The sequence below is a fragment of the Alosa sapidissima genome, chromosome 10 (genome assembly GCF_018492685.1).
Source record: "Alosa sapidissima isolate fAloSap1 chromosome 10, fAloSap1.pri, whole genome shotgun sequence".
NCBI classification, from domain to species: domain Eukaryota; kingdom Metazoa; phylum Chordata; class Actinopteri; order Clupeiformes; family Clupeidae; genus Alosa; species Alosa sapidissima.
Genome location: NC_055966.1, coordinates 37,158,921 through 37,177,146, shown reverse-complemented (window position 1 = coordinate 37,177,146; position 18,226 = coordinate 37,158,921). Strand labels below are relative to the sequence as shown.

The 18,226-nt window shown below is 43.1% G+C and overlaps 2 protein-coding genes across 5 annotated transcripts in view; both read left to right on the top strand.

Moving 5' to 3' along the window:
* Positions 1–9,176, top strand: part of phldb3 (pleckstrin homology-like domain, family B, member 3) — a 32,497-nt gene extending 23,321 nt beyond the window's left edge. For 2 of the 3 annotated variants that reach the window (XM_042108127.1, XM_042108126.1), the window contains exons 10-15: positions 347–527; positions 2,168–2,255; positions 5,487–5,684; positions 7,092–7,299; positions 7,830–7,915; positions 8,227–9,176. In XM_042108127.1, coding sequence (XP_041964061.1) covers positions 347–527; positions 2,168–2,255; positions 5,487–5,684; positions 7,092–7,299; positions 7,830–7,915; positions 8,227–8,361 — 896 coding nt within the window. In that variant the 3' untranslated portion in view covers positions 8,362–9,176. Of the gene's footprint in view, positions 1–346; positions 528–2,167; positions 2,256–5,486; positions 5,685–7,091; positions 7,313–7,829; positions 7,916–8,226 lie in introns of those variants that run through there. The other variant, XM_042108128.1, reaches the window with a different exon arrangement.
* A 2,630-nt stretch (positions 9,177–11,806) lies between these two features.
* Positions 11,807–17,176, top strand: LOC121721308 (zinc-binding protein A33-like). 2 transcript variants are annotated; one of them, XM_042108142.1, is made up of 6 exons: positions 11,807–12,352; positions 12,725–12,820; positions 13,167–13,397; positions 13,826–13,848; positions 14,501–14,619; positions 16,119–17,176. In XM_042108142.1, the coding sequence occupies exons 1-6, from the start codon at positions 11,882–11,884 to the stop codon at positions 16,655–16,657; spliced, it is 1,479 nt and encodes a 492-aa protein (XP_041964076.1). In that variant the 5' UTR covers positions 11,807–11,881; the 3' UTR covers positions 16,658–17,176. The 2 variants fall into 2 exon arrangements, with proteins under 2 accessions (XP_041964076.1, XP_041964077.1); XM_042108143.1 differs by lacking the exons at positions 11,807–12,352; positions 12,725–12,820 and adding an exon at positions 14,029–14,239 and having other exon boundaries at positions 13,311–13,397.
* The last annotated feature ends 1,050 nt before the right edge of the window (positions 17,177–18,226 follow it).

Sequence of the window (18,226 nt, the reverse complement as noted above, 5' to 3'; positions counted from 1 at the left end):
CTATTGCATGCCTAGGCCGTTTAAAAGACAATTCTCTGCCCGCCCCTTGGATTAAGCGAGGTGAATGGTTCGATTCCAGACTATACATTTCAATGATATAGGATGGCCCGCCAGGCTAGATCGACATGTGACTGTGCATAAATATTTAGACATGGTCAGTGGTCCTGGTCTGTGCATACATATTTAGACATGGTCAGTGGCTGTGGGAATATGTCCTGGTCTGTGCACTGCATAAACCAGATGAAAGACACACACACACGCATGCACGCACGCACGCACACACACACACACACACATGCACACACACACACACACACTCATACACACTCACTTTCTCACTTTGCAGTGATCGGGAGGATGCATGGCGACGGCCTCACCCCAGAGATGCTGACCCCTCCGCGGCCACTCTCCTCCACCTCCCATCGCCACAGCAACGGTCACGCCACCAACGGCCACCGGCACGCCTACAACCACACCAACGGCTTCCTCACACCCTGCAACAGCGCCAGCAGCTCACGCGCCGCCAGGTGAGCTCCAGACCCGGCGTCTGCACACGCCAGCACACACCTGCTCGCCAGGTGAGCTCCAGACCCGGCGTCTGCACACGCCAGCACACACCTGCTCACCAGGTGAGCTCCAGACCCGGCGTCTGCACACGCTAGCACACACACACACAGCACAGCACAGCACAGCACAGCACAAGCACAGCCATCACACACAGCACAGCACAGCACAGCACAGCACAGCACAGCACACACACAGCACAGCACAGCACAGCACAGCACAGCACAGCACACAAAGCCTGCAGAGATCCTTTACCTGCTCGCCAGGTGAGCTCCAGACCCGGCGTCTGCACACGCCAGCACACACCTGCTCGCCAGGTGAGCTCCAGACCCAGCGTCTGCACACGCCAGCACACACCTGCTCGCCAGGTGAGCTCCAGACCCAGCGTCTGCACACGCCAGCACACACCTGCTCGCCAGGTGAGCTCCAGACCCGGCGTCTGCACACGCCAGCACACACCTGCAGAGATCCTTTACCTGCTGAATGACTTCAGCGTGCACAGCACAGCACAGCACTGCAAGCCTGCAGAGATCGTTTACCTGCTGAATGACTTCAGCGTGCACGGCACATCACGACACGGCACGGCTCAGCTCAGAGCACATTTATGAGTTTGGGATTGCACCCAGTTAGAAGTGCATCGGTGTCACCGCTAAAGAATGGTGAAAGACTCATGCATCCAAAACATGAAGTCACAGGTGCTGGACCCAGACTGCGCTTGGAAAAAAAGAATGTGAGCCGACTCTTCTGTTCTCATTTGAATGATATGATGACATTCCCAAAGGTCTCAGTAAACAGGTTCATCTTTTCAAATGAACTCCCTGGCCGTTAGTTACAACTGCTATCTACCTGACTGAAGGCCCTAATGCTAGATTTACAGCAGTTGCCACATACTATAGTTGTAATGTGTAGAAACAGGCTGTTTTTTGGATCAGGTAGGTTGGATCATTTATACTGTGTTTAGTCAGCTGTGATTAGTGAAAGGTGAGAGTTTGTGGTTAGTTTTACCATCTGTTGGGCACGTAGCTGTGATTAGTGAAAGGTGAGAGTTTGTGGTTTTACCATCTGTTGGGCACGTAGCTTGAAATGCCTGTGCGGTGAGCTTCACATTGTGCATGGGTGTGGAAAATGATTGTGCGCTCTGTCTTAATGAAAACTTAGTTTAAAGCTTCAATGCATTTCCTGCTTGGCCTTATGACAAGGTCCCAACAAAGTCAAAGAGAGAAGTAAAGCAGGTTTTATTCAGCTGGAGTGACCAGACTGCATTTATCTATTTGTGTTTTGAAGCTACAGTTTTAGGAGTTGTGAATCTGATCCATTTTTTTGCCAAATGAAACAGATGCACATAGCACTCCATAGCATTGGTATTGCACATGGACGATTATATAAATGATTATAAATGAATGTCAAATAATTAATGTGTACTGGATGGGTGGATGGATGGATAAGCTAGATTCTGTGATATTATACCTTGCATGTGTTTATGTATGTGTGTGTGTTCCTGTTTGTATAGTGTGTGTGTGTGTGTGTGTGTGTGTGTGTGTGTGTGTGTGCATTGTGTCTATGATTAAATAAGTGCATAATGAAGCTGTTCCTTGTTTTGCAGTCCCAGTTTAGGTCTGCTTGACCTTGTTGAGATTGAGAGGAAACTCCGTGAGGCAAAAGCCGAGAGGGAGCGCTTACTGAAGGAAAGGGTGAGTCTCCTCCTTTCTTTCTTTCTTTCTTTCTTCTCTTTTTCATTCACTTATGACTGTTCATCTAAAGAGATCTGACGTGAGATATAGTCTCATATTGCACTTACTGTATGACTGTTCATCTAAAGAGATCTGACGTGAGATATTGAGCGTGTCTCATTTCAGGGGCTACATCAAAGATGGTTGATTATCTTTGGCTACATCAAAGATTGGCTCCGCCTTAACAATCTTTGGCTACATGGTTCTAATGCCAGATTCGTAGACCGGTTGCGTCATAGTAGCGCGACTAGTGCTGTCCCATGTCGTGGGCTCCTTCGAATTCGGCCGACAAATCCACTGTCACTCCCACTGATCTATAAAGAAGTAGTTGCGCTATCCAGTGTTCTTTATAGATCAGTGGGAGTGACAGTGGATTTGTCGGCCGAATTCGAAGGAGCCCACGAAATGGGACAGCACTAGTCGCGCTACTATGACGCAACCGGTCTACGTGTTCTTTATAGATCAGTGGTCACTCCCCGATGTGAGTCGCTACCCGATGTGAGTCACGCATGCTCAGATTGATAGGTTTTACGGCACAACGCCAAGGGATCCGACTGAAATCCATAAAATAATTAACTTTTCTGTTTCAAAAACGTTTTAGCTATCTAAGATTGTTTGATTGCTAACGTTAGCAAACGCCATTCAAGTGACAGCCTTTGTTGTGCTTGATTGCTTACTTACTTGCCAGCAGTGAACAAACTTCGTTATAGGTCAATTTTTATTGATATTACAGAAGTCTCTCGCTAGCAGGCTACTTCAGCCTCTAATCTGGAACTGACAGACTGCTGTGTAGGCTAATGTCATTATTCTGTGGCTAACAGCACTGGTAGTCGCAAAGTAGCAAAGTGACGAATGCGCGACTCACATCCGGTAGCGACTCACATCGGGGAGTGACATCCACCCATAGCATCCACCCTTCTTTTCCCCGAAACATCGGGTGTATGCTTCGCGGCCTACCTGGCTCCACAAGATTCGATATGTTTATGACGTTTCATTCAAGACATGGCGAGACAGTCGGAAGAGCCTACACATGTAAACCTTTAAAAAACGGTTTAATAACATTTAAATTAAATGATCGGGTTTCAGTGTGAACTATGGTTAAGCTATGTAGCCGATTTCCGTATGAAACCTAAATTTAGAACCACTTCCTAAATAACTCAAACATTTCAAATTGAAATGATTCATCAACAAGTCATATTAACATGCTTAGATATGATCACTGGTCAGTAGTGATGGGCAAATGAAGCTTTGGTGAACCACTAAACCACAGCAGTGTGAAGCTAGCAACACTAATGAAAAAATCCAATATGGCTGCCACATGTAGATTTTTCAACATAAAAGTCCTTACCCAAACCAGTATATGTAACCAAAAATATTGGTTTGCTAAGGACTTTTATGTTGAAAAATGTATGTGTGGCGGCCATCTTTTTGCTTTTCAGCTAGTGTCGCTAGGTTCACACTGCTGTGGTTCAGTGGTTCACCAAAGCTTAATTTGCCCATCACTACTGGTCAGTAGTCTATTACTATTTTCCACGACTTAGGCTAGGCTACTAGAAGACCGTTAAACAACACATAAGAAACTAGTTGATGGCATTTTGCATAAAGGCTATAATTAGTTCAAGGGAGGATTACATCCACCAAAGGTTTATTAAAGCGTCTGTTTGTGACTATATGGACGGAAAATAACAAATTAATTTTGATAAATTATTAATTTGTTCATTAGCAAAGCAGCAAATACAATTTCATCAGTTCAAATGAATGTGTTTGAACCGCAGCATGACACACACGATGCCGCTGTAGATCACAGCATAGTTTTCGCAGGTGTAGCCTAACATAGCCAGTAAGCCTAAAGCAAGTCTGATCCCTAACACTGTAAACGTGCATTAAGAAAATAGCCTACTATATCAATCTATTTTGTGGCAAAGGCATGCTAAATGAATCAATGTAAACATGCTAAATGAGAGAAAGGAGCAGCAGCTAAAATAAAACTCAATCCTTTTAGTTTGGAAGGACTTGCATAATTGTATATCTTTTTAATAATTCGAATGGATTGATGATTGCTTTCACTCAGTTAGCCTAGTTCCAGGGATGGATTACTGCACGGGCCTACCGGGCCCAGGCCCAGGGGCCCAAGGGGTCAGGGGGCCCTAAAGCCCAAGCCTTTACATGGAATCATTGCCTCAATATCAACAAATCAGGATGTAGGCTATGAATCTGATTGAATTTAGTATTGGCCATCCCCAAAATGCACCAGAATACAGGAAATCACATCAAACAAATTAAAAAAAATTCCTGGGGAGGACCCCCAAACCCCCCACATATACGACAATAAGTGGGGGGCCCTTAATACATCTGGGCCCAGGGGCCCGAAAGTTCATAATCCGCCCATGACTAGTTCATATTATTGTAGCCTATACATTAAACGTAACACGTTGATCTGAACGGATACTTTTCACGAACATGAGTTAGAAAGATCAGTTGGCCTACTTGGGCTCATGACGTAACAGGGCGTTATTTTGGGCTAGACCGTCCCATTTAAAAAAACGTTGGTCCAGCCAGGTCCGGTCTATGCGGTCACAGAAGACCAGTGCTAGGTAGCACGAATGCTCTGAAGCATCCGGCCCCTGAAATGAGACACGCCCATAGTCTCATATTGCACTTACTGTGTGACTGTTCATCTAAAGAGATCTGACGTGAGATATAGTCTCATATTGCAATATGGCCTGTGACTAGTACAATGTGCCTACCTGACCGTACCTCAGTCAACATTAAAAAGACCATTAGGAATCATAGAGCAAACACACTTGGTTTACACTTGGAGGTTATTTAAGTGATCATAATGTAGCGCTGTTTTATGTGTGTATATGTGTGTGTGTGTGTGTGTGTGTATATATGTGTGTATATGTGTGTATGTGTGTGTATGTGTGTGTGTATATGTGTGTGTGTGTGTATATGTGTGTATGTGTGTGTGTATATGTGTGTGTGTGTGTGCATATGTGTGTATGTGTGTGTGTGTATATGTGTGTGTGTGTGTGTGTGTGTGTGTATATGTGTGTGTGTGTGTGTATATGTGTATATGTGTGTGTGTGTGTGTGTATATGTGTGTGTGTGTGTGTATGTGTGTGTATATGTATATGTGTGTATATGTGTGTGTGTGTATATGTGTGTGTGTGTGTATATGTGTGTGTGTAGGAGGAATGGCGGAGGCAGGCTGTAGAGGAGAGGCCTCGGCAGGATGTGGAGTCCCTGAGCACGGAGGGAGATCAGACCAAGTGTGAGGTCGTGGCAGGGGGGGACACACAGGAGGGAGATCAGACCAAGTGTGAGGTCGTGGCAGGGGTGGACACACAGGAGCTCCCACTCAGCAACCCACTCCCAAATTCACCAGAGGTACCTACTCCTGCTCTCTTTCTTCTCTCCCTCTCTCTCATCCTGTCTGTCTTGCTCTCTCCTTTCTCTTTTAGTTATTCTTTCTTTTCTCTCATTTCTCTCTGTTTTTCTCTTTTCGCTCATTCTACTATTCTTTTTTCTTTCTCTCATGTTCTCTCTTCTTTTTTCTCTCTTTCTCCCTTTCTCTATCCCTCCCTCTATCCTTCTTTCTCTTGTCCTCTCTCTCTCACTCTTTCTCTGCTCTCTCTCTCTTCATTCTCACATCAGTCCTGCTGTCCTTTGGTCGACTCCTAATTGATTTTGCGTGTTAAATGTGTTTATCAAGCTTGGCTGTTCTGTCCTCAATGGTCGCACATGTGTGATGTATGAGAAGGGTAATAATTAACATGCGTGTGATGTATGAGAAGGGTAATAAATAACATCCGTGTGATGTATGAGAAGGGTAATAAATAACAAACATGCGTGTGATGTATGAGAAGGGTAATAAATAACAAACATGCGTGTGATGTATGAGAAAGGTAATAATTAACATCCGTGTGATGTATGAGAAGGGTAATAAATAACAAACATGCGTGTGATGTATGAGAAGGGTAATAATTAACCAGGAGTTTATTTAAATAAGACTTGCCTGATTATCTGCTACTAGCAGATGGAGCCTCTGAGTGGATGGAGAATGCTAAGAGCACTTACCTTTAGCTTTAGCCTTAGCATTAGCTTAGCTAGCAGATGAAGCCTCTCTGAGGGGATGGAGCTTGTTCAGAGCACTTACCTTTAGCTTTAGCCTTAGCATTAGCTTAGCTAGCAGATTAAGCCTCTCTGAGGGGGTGGAGCATGCTCAGAACACTCACCATTAGCTTTAGCCTTAGCATTAGCTTAGCTAGCAGATGGAGCCTCTCTAAGTGGGTGGAGCATGCTCAGAACACTCACTATTAGCTTTAGCCTTAGCATTAGCTTAACTAGCAGATTAAGCCTCCCTGAGTGGATGGAAGCACTCAGGGTTCCATCCTGGTGCCATCAGATCAGCAAATATTTACAAACACAGAAGACCAACATCAGGGCAATCAGGAAGTCAGCACACAGCCCTCCATTTGAATTAAAGGAAAATAAAGACTTTTTCTTCCACTGTCAGCAACAGCTTTCTTTTTGCTGGTTTGTAAAAAAAGTGCAAATGTAGCCAATTTTATCTAAGCAGTAAGCTTGTCCTTATCTGATTCAATGTTCAGTTGCTGATGTGAGCAGATAAACTAGTTTGGGAGATAAGACTGAGATATAATGCAACAGATAAATACACTGACTAAAATGATAGCAATCATTTCTTAAAAAGGTATTGGCTTCAGATCAGATTGACTATGACTGAAGTCTGCTCAGATAGTTAAACTAAGGAGGTTTTGTCACTCTTCTTCCTAGCAAGGAGTTCCTCTATCCTTTTCGCCGAACTTTGACCTCCATGCCCACGTGGAGTCTTTGGGGCACGGCATAACCAACTGTTTGGGCGTCAGGCTGTTGCCACGGCGTTGTGGAGGCTTCTTGACCAAGCGTGGTGGGCGGGTGAAAACCTGGAGGAGGAGGTGGTTCCTCTTCGACCTGGACCATCGCAGATTAGCCTACTACACTGGTGAGAGCTGCATGTGTGTGTGTGTGTGTGTGTAGTGTGTGTGATTAGCCTACTACACTGGTGAGAGCTGCGTGTGTGTGTGTGTGTGTGTAGTGTGTGTGATTAGCCTACTACACTGGTGAGAGCTGCATGTGTGTGTGTGTGTGTGTGTAGTGTGTGTGATTAGCCTACTACACTGGTGAGAGCTGCATGTGTGTGTATGTGATTAGCCTACTACACTGGTGAGAGCTGCATGTGTGTGTGTGTGTAGTGTGTGTGATTAGCCTACTACACTGGTGAGAGCTGCATGTGTGTGTGTGTGATTAGCCTACTACACTGGTGAGAGCTGCATGTGTGTGTGAGTGTGTGTAAGTGTAATTGTGTGTGTGTGTTGGTGGATGGATGAAATGGTTGTCAAGAGTTTTTGTGTAAACACATCTTCTATTGTCTATTATATTCATTATGACCTTTCTCTCTCTCTCTTTCTCTCTCTCTTTCTCTGTCTCTCTCTCTCTTTCTGTCTGTCCATCTGTCCATTTCATCTCTCTTAGACCAAGATGAGAAGAAGCTGAAGGGTGTTATCTATTTCCAGGCCATAGAGGAAGTGTATTATGACCACCTACGCACAGCCACCACAGTAATTTCCTTAATTATTGTAAATCATTGATTTCCTAGTAGTGTAATGTTAACACAAAAGTGTGCATTGTCTTCTCCCTTAGTGGATTTGACTATATCAACTCCATATGAATACAATATACAAATACAAAAGGCATAGACCAGTTGTACGGTATTTAATATGAGACAATTATACAGTATACTTGTTTAACATTTCATCTGTGACTGATAGCTGAATATTGTCTTATTGTGCCCCACTCTCTCTCTCTCTCTCTCCTCTCTCTCTCTCTCTCTCTCTCTCTCTCTCTCTCTCCCTCCCACGCCGTCTCACAGTCTCCACGACCAAGTCTGACGTTTTGTGTCAAAACCTACGAGCGACTTTTCTACCTGGTGGCTCCCAGTCCCGAGGCCATGCGGATCTGGATGGACGTCATAGTCACAGCGACAGACGAGCACTGCAGATACTGACAGGAACCCTCAACCACGGACGAGCAAAGGTGGAACCGTCAAACCCCCTGAACCTCCGCTACAGCCATCCACGGTTTGGACCTTGTCGGCCTGCCAAGCAGCTATCAGGGACCAGCGGCCTCTCTGAAGGACAGAGAGAAGTCAGAGGCCGTCTCGAGACCTACCAGTGTCAGTCCATGTTTCTGCATGTAACATCTCTACTCATGCAGCTCTCCATAGAGCCCTGCACATCTTCTTTTCCCTCCATTTTAAGTCTGAGAGGACAAAGTGCTGCCTGCCGCCATGTCCACCCCCACACCCTCCACCTCCCTGGAGAGTCCCGTTGGCATTCCACAGGGTCTTGGCATAAAGACGTCACACAAATCCAGAGACCTTCGGGACTGAGGCTCCAATTTAGGCACAGGGTGAGGGAGCACAGAGGAGCCCGGTGCCCGCTGAGAGGCCTCAGGCTGGCATTTCTGTCTGTGGCAACGTAATGTAAGGGCTGCTTTGAGGGAGAGTGACATCATCATCGACGAGGAAGAATGTTATGAGGAGACATGTTACAGAGTGCTGGATGGAACGAAAACTCACAAAAAAACAGAAAGCTTCCAGCTGCTTTGCTGATGACATGATCTGTGGTGTGGTCAGCCTGTCAAACGAGCCCCGCGATCATCACCATGATTGTGGGGATTCAGCGCCCTCTAGTGGTGCGGCCAAACTTGACTTATTTTTCCTTTAAAGTACACATACACAAAGCACTACAAGGTACACATACACATACACATACACATACACATACACAAAGCACTACAAGGTACACATACACATACATATACACATACACATACATATACATATACACATACACATACATATACACATACACAAAACACATACACCAAACACATACACATACATATACACATACACATACACATACACATACACATACACATACACACACATAACATACACATACACATACACAAAACACATACATATACACATACACATACATATACACATACACATACACAAAACACATACACATACATATACACATACACATACACATACACCAGTGTTGTGCCAGTTCACAGCTTTTCTGAACTAGTTCAAGTTCAGTTCATACATGCTCAAAGTGAACAGTTCACGTTCAAAGTTCACAATTTTAATTCTGAACTAGTTCAAAGTTCAGTTCATTTTACTTTTTTCGTGAGATATTTAAATAAATACTTTTTTTCACACTACGAGCTAGAAATCACTATACGTTCTTTGAAGCTGCTCATTAGACATTTGCTCATGACACTGCAATTGTGGGTTTCTTACCTGGTGATGAAACCTGCAGCAGTACAGACAAGGTAGACCACTTAGTGCAATGAAATCCAGCCCTCCGCGCTCTCGTCGTTGCCTGCTACGCGGCGTTGCTATGCCTACCCCGCTCTGCTGCAATTCATCATGGGTAACGTTGTGCGGAAGCCAGTATGCTATTCAACTATTCTCAGCCGGACACTACGTTGCCCGCAATGCATTGCGCTCACAATGTCAAAACCATTTCTGTCTGGTGATACATGATTTAAGCGGCACCAGCGAGAATACAGGAGGGAGGAACTTTCTCTTGTTGCGTTTCAGAAGAGAAAACAGATGTCACTCAGTTTTCAATGGAAAACAAATTCCAAAGTTCATTTACAGTGATGTCTGCCGTTCATGACACATAATGTGAACTAATTCACGTTCAAGTTCTTTATTAAAAAATGTGTTGCGTTCAGTTCAACGTTCACGAAAAAATGAGCGTGTTCAATGAACGCGTTCTTTTGAACTCGTTCACGCACAACACTGACATACACATACATATACACATACATACACATACACAAAACACTACAAGGGAGTATTTCAAGTATGTGGTTTAGTGACAGACCTGTGGGGTATACCACGAAGCACGTTAGACATATCTAGGCTATGTAGACATATCGAGGCTTGACAAAGCCTTGACTCAGGGATATACAATAAGTGATACTACGATAGCAGTTATGTGATATATTTGTCAAACTAGGCTTTCAGCTCAGATCTGTGCGCGTTCTCGGTGTTGGGATGACTTTGGCCAATCGTGTAACATGGAGACGCACAAGACCGCCTCTATTTAAAAACAATTACTTCTGCATTCATAGCTTAATCTACACTGCGGTCATTTTTTGTGTCTAACCTATATCATCAAATAAATCAATTGTCATCAGTTGTTGTATGGTATGCACGTCCATAGTGGGATATTTGCACGCACAGCACTATTAAAGCGCATTCAAGATGTTAGTAGAGGCGTAGCTCCACCTGTAAGATATATGACAGAATCCTACAAGTGAGAGAACTTCGTTTTTAAGACAATTGATTGGTCAGTGTGCGGTAGATTACACGATTTGAACTATAACTTAGCACATAACCTCCTCCCGACCAGGTTTGGTTGACAGCATAAGATACCATGGTGATATAGCGACACTAAAACAGATCCACTTTCGTGTCACAGCATACCCTGGCTTTGAGCGCAACATACCTCGCTAACCCACTAATCGAGATTCGTAGTACACCCCACGGGTAAGTTAACTCAAAGTAAGGTAAACCTCCTACAACAAGAGCCCTGTGGCATTGTTTTGTTAGGAGAATGAAGCCACACAGCTCTTCTATTAGAAGGTTTACCACTTACTCGGAGTTAACTGGTTTGTCACTAAACCACGTACTTGGAAAAAAACCCAGTTTTTTGTCTATCTTGTCTATCTCCACTGACAAGATCAAGGTCTCTTAGGGCTCTGCAGTGTCTGTACAGTTTTAATTTGTATTATTATTATTTTATTATTATTATTATTATTATTATTATTAATATATTGTTGTTGATTATGTTGTTGTTGTTAGGCATAGTTAGTGTTGGCGTTTTTAAGTGTAATAAAAACTTGTATGAAAACAATGTAATGTTGCAATCTCTTTGTGATTTAAAAGTACGCAATTACTATCAAAGTACTGGTGGTGACAGTTTTAAGTAGGCCTAATCGGAAAAGACATGTCCCCACTGTCCTCACCATGAATTACAACCATGACCACTGTAGACTGGAGGAAAGGCTATATTGTAAATACAAGAACTGTTGAAATACTATGCATGCCATCAGTTCATCTCTGTCTTCAGAATGGATTCATGTGCCTCTTCAGTGGGTTTCAAACGACTGGCAATGACATCAGCAGAACATATGACAGTCCAACATCTGCTCATCCCTGTTCAACGTGGCGTGTTGTGTATCGGGGGTTAATCTTAAAGTGCCTTTGTATGACTCACAGGGAACCAGCAAAACAGTATACTGTACGTGAATGATCTCTTAAATGGTTGGAAAAAAAAATGAATATCCTGGAAAAGTTCATTTACCCCCCTAATTTAGTTCAAAAAGTGGATCTTATATTCTAGATTATATCTTATATGATAGGCTATAAAGTGAAATATTTCAAGCCATTTTTTGTTTTCGGCTAATCTTGATAATTAGCCTACGGCTTACAGGTAATGAATATATTGGTTGGAGAAAAGTTTCAGTTTCAGTTCGAAAGAAAACGAAAGGACGTTATCATGGCGTCGGAAAGCATTGAAACATCTCGGCTAGAGGATGAAATATCGTGTTCAATTTGCTATGGGATCTACAAGAATCCTGTTTTATTATCCTGTAGTCACAGTTTCTGCAAAGAGTGTGTTCAAGAATTATGGAGCAAAACAACCACGCAAGAATGTCCACTCTGTAGGAGAAAATCCTCCAAAGAGTTCCCTCCTTTAAACCTGGCACTGAAACAAGTCTGCGAACTGATTTTGAAGGGGAAAGCGCAGATTGGAGTCAGTAAAGCCCTCTGTCCTCTTCACGGAGAGAATCTCAAGCTTTACTGCAAACAGGATGACCAGGCTGTCTGCGTTGACTGCATAGGATCAGGGCAGCACCAAAATCACGATGTTTGTCGGTTCAATGCCGTAGTTGAGGAACGAAAGGTAGGCCACGCGCGCAGTCTTGCACTTCGAAAAAAACATGGCATTAATACTGTCGTTGACATGCCTCCCAATTCTCTCGTCAAATGCAGTTTCATTCACGCACCCGTGTATGTGCGCTATTTGGAACCATACGATGAATATTCATCCACCAAAGGCTTTTCCTGAAGCAAGTTTAGCACAGCAGAGTGCGCTGTGTTGCATGATATGTTGTCACTGTGTACCAATAGACTAGATAAGCTAACATCTGAACAAAATGATGTTTGACCCTTTGGAAACCACAGATTGATCTGAATCAGTCTAACATGGCATACTCATCTTGGAAACCACAGATTGGTCTGAATCAGTCTAACATGTCATACTCATCTTTTGCAGGAGAAGTTAATGACTGATCTGAAGCCCCTTAAAGAAAAGATTGACAATTTAGATAAGCTCAAGAGAGGTTGTGATGGGACTGCAACATTCTTAAAGGTAAGTGTTCATGGTGCACAGCAGTCTTTTTATTCAATAACTGCCTGCAGTGTGGCACACAGAGAGTTGTCATTCACTATGGTGACTAAATAGAGAGAATACAGGCCCTCTGCACTTTGTACCTAAGATTCTGATCTTCAATTAAAGTGTAACAGACTAAGGCAGTAAGAAGTCTGTGTTTGATGACATGACCAGCACAGCTATCAGTGCAAGCAATTAAAGCTGTCTTCAGCACATTTTTCTTAACAATATGAGGCTTTTCCCATTTGAAGTACATAATGTATTAACTTTAATGAGAATGGTTTCAATGTTTTGACAGTTCAGTTTCTCCTTTTGCCATTTTCAGAAACAGACGGATAAAACTGAAGCCGTTATCAAATCAGAGTTTGAGAAACTTCACAGGTTTCTGTATGAGGAAGAATCTGCCCGGATAGCCAGTCTGAGGAAGGAAGAACATCAGAAATCCCTGATGCTCCAGGACAGTGTGAAAACAATTACCAGCAAGCTGGCATCTCTCTCAGCTGTGATAGAGAGCATTGAACGTGAGATGGAAATTCCAGATATGGAATTCCTGCAGGTGATTCCCTTAGTTCCACATTCGATGCTTTTTTGCCACTTGTGACAGTTTCTCAGCTGTTCCCCTGAGTAACTGCCACATATTAATACTTCTTTCTCAGCTGTTCCCCTGAATAACTGCCACATATTAATACTTCTTTCTCAGCTGTTCCCCTGAATAACTGCCACATATTAATACTTCTTTCTCAGCTGTTCCCCTGAGTAACTGTCACATATTAATACTTCTTTGTTGGGGGAGCTGTGACACAAGCGGCAGCACCACACCGCATTTGGGTCTCAGCGCCCTATGGGGACCCAGGTTCAATTCCGGCCTGCGCTCATGTCTCGATCCCACCCCATCTGCCTCACCCATTCATCTCCTGTCTCTGTCCACTGTCCTATCGATAGAAAAGCAAAAAAGTACTAATAAGAATTCTCTGTGCTTTTCAGAATTTCAAGAAGATCAAGACAAGGTAATAAGTTATTCATTTGGCATGAAAAGAAATTGGTAACCTGGTATCCACCGTGTTTTAAAGGGGAACTATGCAGGTTTTTTTTAGCTTAATTTACCTTAACTGAACAGCTTTGAAGTCATTGGAGTGGTTATATGACTTTTTTTTTGATTGAACGGTGGCCGTCTCGCTTCCCCCTAGCTCCTGAGCAGAAAAACCACCCTTGCAACTGTGGGCCAGCGGGCCGACGGCCTCAGAGACAGAAAGTCTCGCAGCCATAGCTTGCTACCCTGCGATGTAACGAGTTGCTTTCCTGCACTACACACACGCACGCCAGGCTCCGGCTAGAACAAGGTAGCGATGGAGTTTCTCAGACATTCGTCATGGCAGAGCCAGCGAAAAGAAGCAGAAAGTGAGTAAACCGTTGTCAGAGGAACAGGGAAAGAGGAAACGGCAGACTGACCGATTGAGGAGTGTAGTAAAATATACTCCGAAGCTGTAGGGGGAGCTCTGCAGAGATACCATCAAGCAAAAAGTGAGAAAACAGCGAAGAAATTGCCAAAACTGCATAGTTTCTCTTTAAATGTAATGTGAAGACAAACAAGTTGTACATCCATACACACTTTGTTCATACACTAAGATGATGCATCTTATATTGGACTTCCTTGATCAGGGTGCAGTGTACACTAGACGAGCCCGACTCTATTCCTGTGCCTTTGATTGACATCTCTAAGCACTTAAGTGCTCTGAAGTTTAGTGTCTGGGAGAAAATGCTTGGATCGATTCAGCACTGTGAGTATGCTAATGTTTTAGACCATACAATTCTGTGTGTAATAAGAGTTCCTTTAAAGGGATATTCCCCCATTTGGGGAATTCTACTGATTTTCCACCTCCCCTTGAGTTAAACAATTGATTTTTACCTTTCTCCAGTTCATCCAGCTGTTCTCTGAGTCTGGTGATAGCAATTTAAGCACCAGACTAACATAGATCATTAAATCAGATTAGACCATTAGCATCTTGCCTGCTAGCATCACGTTTAAAAGTGACTTAGATTCCCGGTAATGTTCCTATTTAAAACCGGTATTTTTTAAGTTAGAAACTGTAATAAGACCAACGGAAAATGAAATGTGGCGATTTTCTAGGCTGATTTGACATGGAACTATACTCTCAAACAGGCGTAATAATCCAGTCACTAACCAATTCTTCTGCTGCAGCCAGGGATGGATTACTGCACGGGCCTACCGGGCCCAGGCCCAGGGGCCCAAGGGGTCAGGGGGCCCTGAAGCCCAAGCCTTTGCATGGAATCATTGCCTCAATATCAACAAATCAGGATGTAGACTATGAATGTGATTGAATTTAGTATTGGCCATCCCCAAAATGCACCAGAATACAGGAAATCACATCAAACAAATTAAACATTTTCTGGGGGAGGACAGAAAATACGACACTAAGTGGGGGGCCCTTAATACATCTGGGCCCAGGGGCCCGAAAGTTCATAATCCGCCCATGGCTGCAGCTCAACCTTGTTGCTCGAAGTTAGCCTACAGGGACTATTTTCAGGTGCATGATATCATTGTGCTGCTGCGCCCATGGTTTTCCTTGATTATTACAAATGAGAGTGTAGTTCCATGATTTTCAGCCTAGAAAATCGCTACATTTGATTTTCTGTTGGTCTTATTACACTTGCTAACCTTAGAGGAGACAAGTTTTAAATAGGAACATTACCGGAAATCTTAGTCACTTTTAAACGTGATGCTAGCAGGCAAGATGCTAATGGTCTAATCCGATTCAATGATCTATGCTAGGCTGGAGCTAAAAGTTCTATCGCCAGACTCAGAGAACGGCTGGATGAACTGGAGAAAGGTAAAAATCAATTGTTTAACTCAAGGGGAGGTGGAAAATGAGTAGAATTCCCCAAATGGTGGAATATCCCTTTAAAGCAATTTTATGACAGTAAACACCCTTAGATCACTCTTCAGAATGAAGCTCACATTTCTTTCTTACTGTTTGATTTTTGGCGCAACCAGGCAAGAATATGTTAATATTAAAAACATTGTCCAAAACTTTAACTTTGAGGAGTTCACACAGATCAAAGTTCAGTAAAAAAATAAAACTTTTCTTTGCTGATAGTTTTGAGAATACACCCATGCTAAAGTTGACTAAAAAGAGGAATACGATTTTGGAAATTGATCTTAATGTCTTAATTAAAAAAAAATAGAAAAAAGAGAAACGTTTGTTATGTTTTCCCCTCTTTAACCTAAATATTTTTGTAATGCTGTGTGCTTGCACAGCTCCAGTGACGCTGGACCCATCATCGGCCCATCCTCAGCTTGCCTTGACTGACGAGCTGAGCAGCGTCCATTACAGCATCCGGGGGAAGAGCTTGCCCAGTAACCCCGAGCGCTTTGACCTGTATGTGTTCGTGCTGGGCTGCGAGGGCTACAGCCAGGGGGTCCACAGCTGGGAGGTGGAAGTCGGCAACAAACCCAACTGCCGCATCGGAGTAGCTCGCGCGTCCGTGCCCAGAAAGGGCAACTTCACTGTGTGTCCCAAGGAAGGCTTCTACACCATCATCCTGAGGAAGCGCGAGCTCCGTGCCGGCACGTGCCCCGAGACACGTCTGGAGTACGACAGGAAGCCGCAGAGGATCCGCATTCAGCTGGACTGTGACAAGGGCGAGGTGACCTTCAGTGACCCCAGCGAGGGCACACACATCTACACCTTCAAGGACACATTCACTGAGAAGATGTTCCCTCTCTTTGGCCCATCAAAAGATTCTGCTCAACTACGCATCTGTCCCAAGGGCGTTTATGTCCAGCATGAGCGGTGATGTGTTGGTGTGGCCATTTGCAGATTGTTCATGTAAATGTCTGAATGCTGTAAGTGATGCAGCTAGTGTGATTTGTAAAAGCTGATGCTAAATACCTCAACAGGAAATAAAGCCTTTGACATGGTATTTATTTATGGTAATCTGCTTACCTTATAACTCTAACAATCACTTGCGCAGGCCTGTGTCTGGGAATAAGGACATTGAAAGGTCTTCCTCACCTAACTTTAAAACAACTTGCTTGGAATGATGTTCTTCATGACTCTTCTCCAGTGTTCTCTTACCCCTGTATTCTGTTCTAAAATACGGTCCTGTGTGGATCACATGTTGCTGTAGTTTAAGTGAGGCTTTTAGTAGATGAATGACAGTATACATGTGTTTTGGATCTAACAGTCTGAAGTAGCTAAATTGGAAATAAAAAATGTAACAAAGAAACTATAAACATAGTATATAAATATAGTATATTCATATGTTTATAATTGTATTTGTACAAAAATAAACACATTTGTTTGTAAAAAGTTCTTGAACAAATTGTTTTAGTGTGACTTTATTTGGCTCATGAATGATGGTACACACAATAACAACCACATATACTAGTTTGACATGAAAGTTCATTCTTGTGATCCTTTACATTACAGCAGTACAAATGTCATCCCACCATATTCACAACCAATTCTAAAAATAAATGCTGAGTTTCAGCATGAATATCCTGAACAACTGACCTGTCACACCCCAGACTGGTTTAATTCTTTCAATAGCACTTCAAGACATTACGACCTTTTTTTATTTTGTGTGATCAACTGTTTATTGAGTTTCATAAACAGGTCGGGGGGGGCTGCAAGACGGGCACATGAAATGAAATACTAAAGCGTACATGACACATGACCATGTAAACAAGTGGAAACTAAAAGATAAAACATACCAAATGATAACAAAAAATCAATAATGATTTTTACAGAAACAGAAAAAAGAGCACTCAACAGAACATTATGACCTCTTCTGGGAACAGAAACCCCCAGAAGATATTGTGATATATATTACAAATCCAGTTGGGTTTCCCGGCATTTTGAGAGGTGCAACCAGTAGGGAAATGGAATTCTTCAGAGGATGGGATCTGTCATTCATGTAAACATTTGAAGTTACCCCAGGGAAAAGCATTTGGACATTGTATGGTACATAAGATTTCAAACTCATCCTGCCAACTTGGCAAGCTAGATAGACAAATGACTAAGCAAAAGACCTTTTAATGGGAATATTCTTTAGAAATACAGCTGGCAAATCACTTTCCTGGTAATAAATAAACATGAGATCAAATGTCAATCTCAAATGCACAATCTCTTCCGTGCTTGATAAATGTATGAATACTGCATGTGAACACTATGAAGCAAGTTGGACAGATTTAGCACTCTAGAAATGTGGCACATTTTACCTTATTGTCTTTTTCACACATTTGCATACCGTTTTACTAACACACAGTTCATTGTGCATGTTTGTTTTTGAAAAGATTTTCTCATGACTCATTTACCATAGCTTAACTACGTGTGTGTGTGTGTGTGTGGGGGGGGGTCCTTT

Excerpts from the sequence above, each read along its gene's own strand:
- LOC121721308 (XM_042108142.1), top strand. The coding sequence starts at position 11,882 with ATGAATATATTGGTTGGAGAAAAGTTTCAGTTTCAGTTCGAAAGAAAA. Across the intron at positions 12,821-13,166 it reads GGACTGCAACATTCTTAAAG|AAACAGACGGATAAAACTGA; the intron begins GTAAGTGTTCAT and ends TGCCATTTTCAG. Across the intron at positions 13,398-13,825 it reads CAGATATGGAATTCCTGCAG|AATTTCAAGAAGATCAAGAC; the intron begins GTGATTCCCTTA and ends TGTGCTTTTCAG.